Genomic DNA, 11,752 nt, shown 5'->3' with positions numbered 1-11,752 from the left:
TCATGCCTTCGTCCAATGCGTGTCTTTTCGAGGCCGGGTTTACCACTGGCGCTCGAAGCGCTCACGGCGCTCAAAGTGCTGGGGGGGCTCGTAGTGGGGGTGCCACTCATCACCACCGTGCCGGCCGTAGTGCTCATCGTACATAGCCTCGGCGTGCTTCTGGCCCTCATGCTTGGCCTTCTCGCGATCAATAGCGTCCATACCCTTGGTCTCGGCAAGCTTGTCGACCTCGGCACCGATGAAGCCCACGAGAAGCTCCTTGGCAAGGGCGTGCTTCACAGGCTTGCCTGTTAAGAATGAGTCAGCAAATTGCTCGGATTACCATGCGTATAGAGCTTAAGGGGTGGATGAGGGGATCGACGTACCCAACTTGCGCTGGTGGTCCTCCCAGGCCTTCATGCCAGCGAACGAAGCGGCACCGGCGATAGCCTCGTGCGAGAACTTCGCCTCGTGGTGGTACTCCTCGCCCTGCTCGTACACCTGGCGGTGAGACTCCTCGGCGTGGTCTAGGTTACTTGTTAGTTTCAGCTCATAGAATATTTCTGACTTGAGACGAATTTGCGCCATGGGGAAAAGGTCAAGAAGACAGGTGACTGAGGTAATGCACGTGGTGTAATGCATGACGTAGATCCAAACATACCAAAGAAACCCATTGTGAATATAGTAATGTGAGAAGGTGTTTTATAGAGTAGTTTGATGATGAGAAGAAAAGAATATTTAGCAGGGGAGTTAGCGGGGTCTTATACCCGAGCTACGGGGGAGCGAATAATCGAGAAGTCTACAGAATACGTGTTCCGCTCAGTGTAGCCAAGAGCAGCTCTTTTCCTTTCCTGTCTCAGCCTGAGCTGCCCCACCAATCTGTGGACAGTGTGGCTGAGGTGAATTTCCTATGGGGGGTGCTATCCTGGGACAGTCATAGGGAGACGGAGTAGGACCCTCCAAAATGTTGTTGGACCATGGATTTCCACCGACCAACGGAGTCTTTGCCCCTCCATAGTGGAGCTGATCGATCGCACCGCCATCCTGAGTCTTTGTTACGTATGTCTGGGGGTTGGGCTGACGAGGGGCAATTTGAAAGCTGACCCAGTGATATCAGCGCAGGGATCTTAGTGTTATTGGGAGGCCTATCATGAGCTCTAGCTTGGGCCGCTGCATCGGACCACAACTGCGCCCAGACTCTAGGCATGACCCTCGAGGACGATCACATACTAGCCAAGAGTCTTTTTCGCCAGTATGCTTTCCTCATTAGCAACTACGACGAGTGAGGATGTCCCTCTATATCCCGTGCCGGTACACATTATCCGGCGCTCAACAACATTTACGACCTTCACCCAAGTAAACAACCGCCTACAGACTACAGTGATGCTTCTGGCCTTACATGACCGGAGCGCCGCGCTTCAGTGGTTCCGAGTGCTGAAACGAAACCGAAACAATATTCGAAAAAGGGTACGAGTACGTGTCCCACTCGGCCCAATCGCACGCTGATCGGGGGAGGGGCAGGATCCATTCAGCCCTACTCCGCTTACCGATAGACGAATCGAATCTGTGTACGCGCACCACTAAACTCAATTAGTCGTAGCGGTAAGACGATGGATGCTTCCGGAATACGCGGTAGTACCAGCTGAAGCGTATGCAGGTATTGTGATGTGCAGTGCATTGAGCCGGCGTCTCCGGGCCAAGCTTCTCCCGGGAGGCTTGTCCACACGCCTTACAAGGAGAGTTCTTGGCGGTATTGAACCAGCCACAAGGACAAGCGGTGAACAATGAACAACTCTTCACGTCTTGGTAATGATTGACCCGGCTAGAGTTCTAGATAAAACCACAGAGGCTCAGGTGATTGTTATTCCCTGTCATGTTCTTTGTTCTTTTTTTAGTGGGATACAGTATGGTTCACATTACGTACTCCCTGCACCGCCCCATGTGGCGCCCGGTCAGGGACTGCCGCCAATTCCGATTCTACTAGTTTGACTCATTAGACCACAGACCAAGAGACCGCCTTGCGTTTAGCGTTATGTTGATCGACTATTATACCTATGTGCATTGTTGTTTTGGTGTTTCATCCGACTTCTATCTTCGTATACATCAAATCGTAGTTCGAAAGTAAGTATATGGTCACTATTCGTGATCATGGAAGGGTTATATTGGCGACGCCATCTATATACATATTGCAGGGGTAGATTGTCTTGCTGCAATTAAGAACAGCCAGCTTAATTATCTCATTCAATGACCCTGAAAACGTAATTAGTGTCATAATACTACATAAACATTAGGAACGTAACTAAAGCTACCAAGGTCCTGGTCACCCGGAGAGTCTTGGCAGCGGGGATCAATTTACTCCCTAGGCAACGACAATACGACTATTTTTACATGCAATTTACACCTCCATACACAAAAATCAGCCCCGCAACCCTCGGCTCCCAACAATCCCTGGTTTATGACAAGATCTTCGGCATAACGCCGCCGACATCAGAAAGGGTCGTGTTATCCGTAATCTCCGAGCTTCAGCCACAATTGACGGCATTTGGTGATTCAGCCACAGGCAGCCACAAGCTGCTACACCCACCGGTCAATAATTTCGAGCAACTACTATTCTTAGAGCTTGAGAAGGTAGAGCAAAGCTCCCTGTCGACCAAACCAGCTTGTGAGGAGCTAAGCCACAAGCTATCCAGCTGCATAAGCATCAATTGAAGCCCTTGAAAGAAAAAAAAAACCACATTCACCATGCCCACCAAGACCCCAAGCCAAGCTGATTTCCCCTCCAACCTTACCGTCACCATTACACTCCCACCAAATCCCACCTCCAGCCCCTCCCCAAATATCCTGCTCCTACTCCACGGCCTCGGTGACTCAGCCGCAGGCTTCACGCCCTTCGGCCGAGCCCTGCACCTCCCCGAAACAACAGTCATCACCGTCCAAGCCCCCGCCCCGGTCCCCTTCGACCTAGGTGGTTTCCACTGGGGCGACGATGTCGCCTTCGACAGCTCCACCGGCGGCCTAGATATGGACGCCGGTTTTACGAGGAGTCCAGCTATACTCGTCAAGGACCTCGTACGGGGCGTTCTAGTCCAGAAATGCGGCTACCGACCGCGCGAGATCCTGGTGCTTGGATTTGGACAAGGTGGGATGGCTGGGCTGAGTCTTGCGCGGGAACTTGGCAAGGCTGGAGAGGGCGTGGATAGTGAGCCTTTGGCGGGTGTGATTTCGATTGGGGCGCCCTATCCGCTTTCTGGTTCGCGGGCAGGCTCCAAGAATCGCACTCCTGTGCTTTTAGTATCCGGGCGGGATTCGGTCGTTGTCTCGGATGAAGCGGTGCGTAGGACTAAACAAGTTTTTGAGTTTGTTGAGGTCAGTCGGTATGCGCGGAAGGGAGATGGGATGCCATCTAATCGAGATGAGATGCTGCCTATCATGCAGTTCTTTGCCAGGCGGTTGAGGAGTAGACAGGGTGTTCCCGAGGGAAGCGTTGAGCTTGGTTGAGAATGCAGGGAATAATACAGGGTATGTATCTCTTAGACGGCATAGATGGAGTGGTGTTTGTAGCATTGGTAGGCGCATGATATTGATCCAATAATGGCCCCAGCTGGCGTTTAAATGTTTCTGTTATATCGGTCCTTAATTCGGAGCTACAGATGACTACATTTACTAAGACCTTGATGGCACAATTCATACTATGTACGTGAATGATTCATTGCTATTTATATTACACGTGCTCTGTAAGCGGTGTTGATACAGCGGCCAGCTTACCCACCTTATGTATGTACTCATGCATATATCTCTCACAGAGAGAGAACCAACTCCTTCAACTTCTGGAAGTCGGGGGTACCCAGACCAGTCACTGGGTCCCATCCCGTGGTGGCATTCCAGTGAGCGCCGGGGATAATGAGTGCGCCCGAGACTTCCTCGTCACTCTGAGGGTCAGTGCCAGTGCATCCATAGGAGCTACCCTCGACAATATCGTTCAGTGCCTTGTAGCCCTCCGCGTACAACCAGGGGTTCAGGAAGCCCAGAGCGGGCTTTCCGGCACGCAGACGGGCATCATTCAGAAGACCAATGATGCCTGCGAAAGTAGGCGCAGCAGCAGAAGTACCACCAGAAAGGGACTCCTCGCCTTCGACAACAACGGCGATCCTGTGAATAAATATGTTAAAAATACAGTCTGTGAGACTAAGTCAGAGGGAAACATACCAAGGGTACAAGCTGTGAGCGGACACGTCGGGGAATCCACGGCCCTCAAAGTCGGCGTACTTGGAGTAGTATTCCTTGGTCTCCTTGGTGACGTGAGTGAGGTAGGTCTTGACGGCAGACTCCTGGTACCAAGCACGCTCAAAGAAGTTGGAGAAACCGCCAGATGACGCGTTCCAGGCGACCTCTGGGCTCACGGCCGAGGTACCACCCACGGCCGTAACGTAGGGGCAAGTTGCTGGGAAGATGGGGTTGAACTGGGGAGTGGTTCCATCAACAGCCTGGCAGGCCGAGCCGACACCTACAGTTGTTAGCTTAATCACTACTTTGGCATATTGCTGATCTACTTACCCTCATCACCGGACGAGTGGATAATGGTCAGGCCACGCAGAGTGTTCAAGCCGATCAGATTGCAGACAGACTTGGCATACTTCTCGGGAACGGTCTATAGGGAAAAATGTTAATAACAAAGCCACGATTGATTTGAAATGATTCTTACCTGCTCGTCATCACCATACGATTGCGAGATCACCTGAGGGAGCTCAGAGTTCTTCTTAGAGAGCAGGTACTCATAGTAGATCAGGTAGGGCTCGTTCTCATCGTCTGACTCGGTGGGCTCATCGGCATCAGGGATGAAGGGACTAATTACAATTAGCTTTTGAATCATGAAAACAATTGATAGACAACGTACGCAACACCACCGGTAATAAATTCATGGATGGGCAGAGGGTGAGACATGGCACTGATCAGCTGCACATCCAGGTTGGCTTCGCCGCGAGTGGTAGAATTCTGGTCGTTCGTACCACCGTTGAGAAGTTCAACGGTAAATGCCTGGGCAGGAATGTCGAAAAGTTTCTGGTACTCAGCCAGATCGGATTGCGAGGCAGTCTCGTTCAAGAAGCTGCCGAAACCAACAACACTACCGGCCGAAACCTTAGGGGTGTAGTCACCCACGTTGTACATCTCTCTGAGGCACGCAGGAGTAATGTAATCCTCGCATGAAGCAGAGACAGTTGTGCGAGCCTCAAGGTTGTTTGACTCGCGAGGCATAGGAAGAGCCTTGCGGGTCTTGCCAAAGTAAACAGTGGGAGAGATGATATCGATATAATCGCTTAGAGCACTGGGGATCGAATACTCGGTAGTGCGGAGCTTCACCGATCCCTCGCTCTCATAGTTGGCGAAGGTAGTGTTAAGAAGGCTGTTCATCGACTTAACGCTACCACTGAACTTGAGCAAAGCACCATCGAGGGTGTAGGATGTAATGTTTGCGCTCTTCAACCAGTTCACAACTGGAGTCTCGGACACCACAGGGAACTGGGAGTCCACATCGGCCTTCTCCAGCCATTGGCCATACTCCGACTCACCGGGAGTTGAGACTTTCGTCAAGGTGGATTGCAGCTGGTCGATGTTCTTGCGAGTTAACGAAATGGCTAACGACATAGTCGAGTCAGAGGGAGTGTCGATAAGCGACCAACTACTAGGAACACCTCCAGATAGACTTTCCCAGACCACGCCCATTGCAGGCGCGGCCAGAGTACAGAGCAATCCAGTATAGATTGTGGAGTGCATGATGAACAGTCTATCCTTGGAGAATGGAAAGAAAAACACTACAGAGGAGAAGTGGCAGGGATCGTCGGGTCTACTTATGCATCGTGCCCCTTGCCAGTACCTGAATTGCAGTGCAATGTCCTCGTGCGCAAATTATTGTTTGATTAGCCAGCCCCGCTCTTGCTCATCAATGCATTTTTTGGAGCTCATCGCGATTCAGCCGACGGACACCCCGGCCCGGGCCAGGAACCAACAATACTTTGTCCATGGGTTACATCCTGTGGGGTTTTGTTATCAGTAACGCGAGCTCCGCCATTTCCCCCGGGACAAAGGCAAATTGGAGGCACACATTGCTTACTGATTCCTCAGCGATGTAATCAAAACTCCCATGGCAACATGGTGTTGTTGTCGTCCCCAAAGTTCTGATTGGATCTTCCATGTCCTTTCCCTTAAACTCAATTGTCTCTCAACAATTCTTTCGGTTGAGTGAATAACAATGGGCTCATCGGCAAACATAGCGATCGGCAGGGGCTCCACTCGCCTGAGCAGATACTAAAAGCCGGAGTCCGCCGGGCTTGAAAGGAAGCCACTCTGCGAAGCTTGTCCTTTCCAAGCTTCTGCCGAACTTTGAATGTCTCCACGCATATTAACCGGCTCTCTAAGCGATTTTATTCACGGCAATTAAGTAGTCGCGTAAACGCCAATGCTCTCTGAGATTGCAAAAGAGGGGGATGCATGACGTGGAGATATGGGTCCGAGCTTCCATTGTTGATAACAATAAATCTTATCCGTTGCCCTGGCATAATCATTGCAACATCAAATAGAACGCGGGGCATAAGATGCGCGAGAAATCTGTGGAGATCTAGACTGTGGCCCTAATTCTTTCCTAAAATCCGGCTCCAAGGTGCCATTCCTTGCTTACCTGCCTTCTATAATCTTTCCAGGGCTCTTGCAAATTGGCCTTTGAATGCAACCTGCTCAGGTGAAGGACTTAGCCCGTATCATCTTGGTGATTTGAAGATATATTTGTCCAACTCGTATGACTGCAGAACGCCCACCCTAACGTTTCTCATTCATTATCTAGATTGGTTCTGCCGTAATGCGGTTTATCTCAGAGGATTTCGTTTTTCCTGAGATTTCGTCGGAAATGTGTTTGCCTATTTGCCCAATAAGTCCGATCGCCGATCGTACTCTGCTCTGAGACTGGAGCAATGGGGACTTCGGGATTTGGGGGAGCACAACGCCACGCCCCGCAGGGGAAATGAGGGTCTCATAATAATCGAATGGTGACTCTCACTCTATGATCAGTGGAGGATGGCGACACACTGTTTATGCAAACCTTGCTGCCGGATAGTACATGTCGAATTCCAAGGGAGGTATCTTGTCAGGTGATATGACATGGGTCACGGTAGACAGATCCGAAGATCTATTCCTTTTGAACATCTAGTTCCCCGAGCCGGCTCGCCGAGAAACTTATGAAAGCCTGGCTCGCGTCAGACCAAAACTGCTGCATTGATGATCTCGCACCTGCATTCTGGCAGATTAGAAGATGTGGGACAATTACCTTTGTGTCTCTCCAAATAACTTGTTTTTAAGATGTCGCTTGCAGAAAGCGAGGCCCAACAGTCGAAGCTTCAACGACTTCATGACATAGCTGACGGCACAGATCACAATTGAAATGAGGACTTAACAGGGTCAAAAAAATTATTATAGCTCACTAATGCTGTTATTAGTATAGTATTCAAGTATTCAAGTACTGACATTCGCTCCAGGGCTGCCATCAATTCCAAGGTCACTTCATTGTAAGTCAAGTCCTCTAAATTAGACCCAGCAGGGGAAATTAGTACTGAAGATACGACAACGAAGTAGAAAAACATATATGCTGTATCAAGTGATTTAATGAACCCAAAAAAGAGGGCTGAGATTACCAGCTTGTATATCAACCTTGATAATTAGGAGAAAGAGGTAGCAGACTTCACGAAATCTTCACTATGGGATTATATTTGCACATGCAAATAAGTACTAGAAATTTTCGACAGAAATTGCTTTAGCAGATCCTTAATCGACTTTTCTAATCTAGTTGGTCATATGGTCACGGAAGAAGTCCACAAAGTCAAAGATGGTCCTCTTGAAAGTTCGTGTGAGAAGGCCGTTGGTCCTATTGACACTTTGCATGCCGTACCTGCTATCATAGGTACCCAATTCGTTGTTGTCCACAAAGCTCCAGGCAACGGTACCGATCACGTTCACGCCGTCTTTGTGGATGGCTTTGAGCACTTCGTGTAGAAACCCCTGATAGTATAGTGTCCGTTCCAAGTCATATTGTTGTGCAGGGACAGTTTTTTGCGATTCGGCGAATACTGGGAAGCCAAATTCAGCAACCAAGATGGCGGATGGCTTAAATGTATTCCACAGGTAGCCGAGCTGCTGTCGCACATACTGTGGAGCGATATATGGATAGGCTTCCGATCCATCACCCATCAACCATCCGTTGGCTTGCACGTTGGTCAAAACGACGCAGTGAGGCCACAGAGGATCAGAGCTGTTTTGCACACAGGCCGTCATATCTTCCGCCGGAGAGGCGTACTGAGCGACATACGGGTCGATGGCTAAGAAGTCAATCTTGCCGTGAAACGAAGAGATTTGCTTTTGTGTGAGAGGTGTCAGGTCAAGGTCGGCTGTGCTGAGCACGTCCGCCGGGTATTGTTTGCCAAGGAATAGGGGGTTTCCCAGAATTCCAATCTCGAAATCTTGATATCTAAGTGCAGCAGATGTGTGAGACGATTTGCTCGGGTCTAGAGGCACCGCTAGATTATTGCCAAATTTCATACTGATTTGCCCAGTGCCTTTGAGCTCTGTTTTGTACCAGTCATACACTGCCGCATGGGCTTGCAAGATCACAGTCATAGCGTTGTAAGTCTCAAAGGTCAAGCCCGGGCCCATGTTAATCTCATTGACCGTAATCCAAAAGGGGACTCTGTCGGCGTATCGGGTCATAACTTGCTTGGCGTAGTACAAGAAGTGGGTTTGAAATTCAGGTTCATCAATATTGATCGTAGTGGGCAAATCAAAATGAAACAGCGTCACGATTGGCTTGATTCCATATTCGAGGCAAGTCTGGATCAAGTCATCATAGTGGTCGAGTCCCTCTTGGTTAATTGGGGATCCTGCCACTCCGAAAGGCATCACACGACCCCATGATATCGAGAAAGAATAGTAGGGAATTCCCAAGGCAGCCAAGCGAGCCAGATCCTGTTTATAAAGGAAATAATTCATGTCCGCCACATTCGAGTCATTGGCACCGGAGGATAGAGTGATGGCTCCAATTGTCTCATTAGAGCCAATTGCTCCGACCAAATCCACAATACTTGGGCCCCGTCCTTCCAGCTGCAGGCCGCCTTCAATCTGCCAGGAGCTCCCGGCAACACCCCAGATAAAGTCCGAGGGTAGTGTCAAATGTTCTTCTGGGGCCATCTGGAATGGAAGGTCTGGAGGGAAAACTAGCTCTTTCTTCGCTACTGGCGTCGGGGAGACGGTGGTGGTGAACGGAGGTATATTAGAGTATGATAAGGTGCCCCACATAGCAGCATAAGCACTCTGTCCATATTCACCGTCCATACTCAATGTTGCGCTTGGGTTCAAAGAGTAGGTAGTGTAAGTCGCATCTGTCGGTAACAGTGTGGATGCAACACCAAATGATGGGGCAAAAGGGGTTGGATAAGTGAGAGATGGTTTCAGAGCCGTGGGATAACGATCTGAAGTCACCTGCGTATAGCTGAACGTGCTGTAGGTCGGTTTTTCTGCTCTGGGGACGAGAGCAGCGGCTTGATCATGAAAGAGGAGCATGAGAAACAGACTTGATAGACGCAACAGATCCATCATGATTGTCGATATATCAAATGACTTTTTGAATTGTTGAGGAACGATCAATATTCGCAATCTCGAACTCCACAGCTACCCTTCTTATAGTTATGAGGGAAAGTTGGAGTGAGGCATTCTGCGAATGCTCTCTAGGTCTTCCTGCTTGTTTATGAGTATTGATTGGTGCCCGCTTTATAGGTGGCTCATTTAAGCGAACTATGCATTACTTGTTGCTGGAGAATCTACGGTGGGGTGTCAAGGCTCATCGGATGTTAAGCATGACTACTCCCACCACCTATGTATCATTATGTATCGATTAGCTGAGCTTTGAATCTACCTTATCACAACTTACTTTGATTACTGAAAACCAATAGCCCTGGTAGCAGGTGTTCGAACGTAACGGCGCAATAATAACGTGGGGATCCTCTGTCCCACTTCATACGTGCCGTGCAAGTGGCGCTCTATGCAGATGGTAAGCGAGGTTCTGTTTGCTTATTTTACTTTTATTTCTTGAGTTGATTGGACCTTTGGGAAACCAAGATTTTTCCATTGGTTGGAAAATAGCCCATTAGCCCTTCTTGCACTAGTAGACTACTCGGCTGGAATTGTCTTACCATAGTGGGACGCTCGAAATAAGCCAGCTCAGATGCCTTTGATACTTTGTGGGGCTAGAAGTTCTCCATGTAGAAGGGCTATCCGTTCTTGAAATGCGTATGCTACCCTCACCTCACTTTGAGACTTATTGTTCATATCGAAATAGCGCTGTTTCGAATAAGACTCGCAAGTACTTCCACTATAGTCACACCAAGTGATGCTCTATCCAACTGGATACAAATCAGGTCAATAGAGGACCATTCTCTGATTTCAAGGACAAGCTGGTTGTTATCTCTGGGATGGGTGGTCAAGGTAGGGAAGCCACTTTGTTCTTTGCTAAACAGGGCGCGAAGTCTCTAGGCTCCGATGTTCCCGTACGGGACTATATATATCCTAGCAAACAAGATCGCTTGAGCCAATAGAGAGACGTGGGACCATGGGGCTCGCGAGTGAATATCCACCCTAATCTGACATTTTTGCGTTCTGAGCGCCCGACCTGTATTGCAAAGGCCAAGGCAAAAGGATCGCAGCCATGAGAATAGGGAGAGGATAAACCCTGCTCCGAGTCGCTTTTGAACCATTCAGGTATTTACCTGCATCTTGATGATCTTTAGGCAATGATTCCAAGGAAACATATCCTTTTCGAGTAAATAAGCAGATAGTTTCGGGCTAAAAGCTGGAGCTGCGGGGAAAAGTGGGATGTGTAGTGGGACGAAGGCGTCAATGAGAATCCCCGCAGCCAGCTAAGCGACTGATAAATTATGTTAGAAATCAAGGAAGGTAGGGTCAGTGCAGTAAATCTAGTTTGTTTATTGGAAAATCATGGCTTTCTGCTTGGGGCTTCCGGACTTCAAAGCGATCCTCTTGAACCAATTTACTAAGAACGAGAAATTGGGGCCGTTCTCGCCCGCTATAGAGCAGCTCGGGTATGCAATAGATTCTAGGGCAACCTAGAAGGTGCTTTTGTATACGAAGATGTTTGACCACTATGTTTGACAATTCAAAGATCCCCGAAAATATTTAGTCATCAAGATCTGAGTCAATAGCTTTGTCTTCTTGCCACCAAGGAAACCCTGGTGGACCAACCAAATTCACCGCCGCAACAAGTTCCATGGGACCGAGCTAGGAAACGAATGACAGCTGTCAACCAGACTTATTATAACCACTTGGATCTCATCTACGTCGTCCATCATCTGATCATCATCGGGCCTGATAAAAAGACGATTTTTGGCAGTGAGAAACCTGGAAACCTCCAAACTAATGAATATTGAATACCTATCTATCCAACATACTCAACGGTCCACAGTTAAATATGTCATCAGGCTCATTCAATAACTTTCAAACTCTCCTTGACCAACAGGTCGGATCACTTCAAAAACCATCATCATGGCCACCCATGCCAGGTAGGGCCCAGGTTCTTTCAAAATCGAAATTGGCACCGAGCTGCCAAGTACGTATGCTAACACCGAATAGTCGCAACAGATAACCGGAACAAACAGACCCGCATACCGGCCAGCTCATTGCGTTTCCAAGGCGCTGCCTGGGTTACCGCTGGTGGCGGCATGGC

The 11,752-nt window shown here is 49.0% G+C and overlaps 4 protein-coding genes across 4 annotated transcripts; 1 reads left to right on the top strand and 3 right to left on the bottom strand.

Moving 5' to 3' along the window:
* Positions 1–39: 39 nt before the first annotated feature.
* Positions 40–653, bottom strand: N7503_011330 (DUF3759 domain-containing protein; the record flags this gene model as incomplete). Its single annotated transcript, XM_057070876.1, has 3 exons — positions 40–287; positions 366–506; positions 641–653. 3 exons carry the CDS (start codon positions 651–653, stop codon positions 40–42), a joined length of 402 nt encoding a protein of 133 aa, XP_056917487.1.
* A 2,068-nt stretch (positions 654–2,721) lies between these two features.
* N7503_011329 (alpha/beta hydrolase) lies at positions 2,722–3,477 on the top strand (the record flags this gene model as incomplete). Its single annotated transcript, XM_057070875.1, has 1 exon — positions 2,722–3,477. The coding sequence occupies one exon, from the start codon at positions 2,722–2,724 to the stop codon at positions 3,475–3,477; it is 756 nt and encodes a 251-aa protein (XP_056917486.1).
* Positions 3,478–3,776: 299 nt separating this feature from the next.
* N7503_011328 (S53 family peptidase) lies at positions 3,777–5,751 on the bottom strand (the record flags this gene model as incomplete). Its single annotated transcript, XM_057070874.1, has 5 exons — positions 3,777–4,128; positions 4,186–4,483; positions 4,534–4,627; positions 4,682–4,823; positions 4,874–5,751. 5 exons carry the CDS (start codon positions 5,749–5,751, stop codon positions 3,777–3,779), a joined length of 1,764 nt encoding a protein of 587 aa, XP_056917485.1.
* A 2,055-nt stretch (positions 5,752–7,806) lies between these two features.
* N7503_011327 (beta-glucosidase) lies at positions 7,807–9,612 on the bottom strand (the record flags this gene model as incomplete). The annotated part of the gene is made up of 1 exon (XM_057070873.1): positions 7,807–9,612. One exon carries the CDS (start codon positions 9,610–9,612, stop codon positions 7,807–7,809), a length of 1,806 nt encoding a protein of 601 aa, XP_056917484.1.
* Positions 9,613–11,752: the final 2,140 nt, after the last annotated feature.

Source organism: Penicillium pulvis (genome assembly GCF_028828015.1).
Source record: "Penicillium pulvis strain IBT 33274 chromosome Unknown scaffold_8_segment0_segment0, whole genome shotgun sequence".
Taxonomy (NCBI): Eukaryota; Fungi; Ascomycota; class Eurotiomycetes; order Eurotiales; family Aspergillaceae; genus Penicillium; species Penicillium pulvis.
The sequence above is the reverse complement of the archived record's forward strand: the minus strand, read 5'-3'. Positions and strand labels throughout refer to the sequence as shown.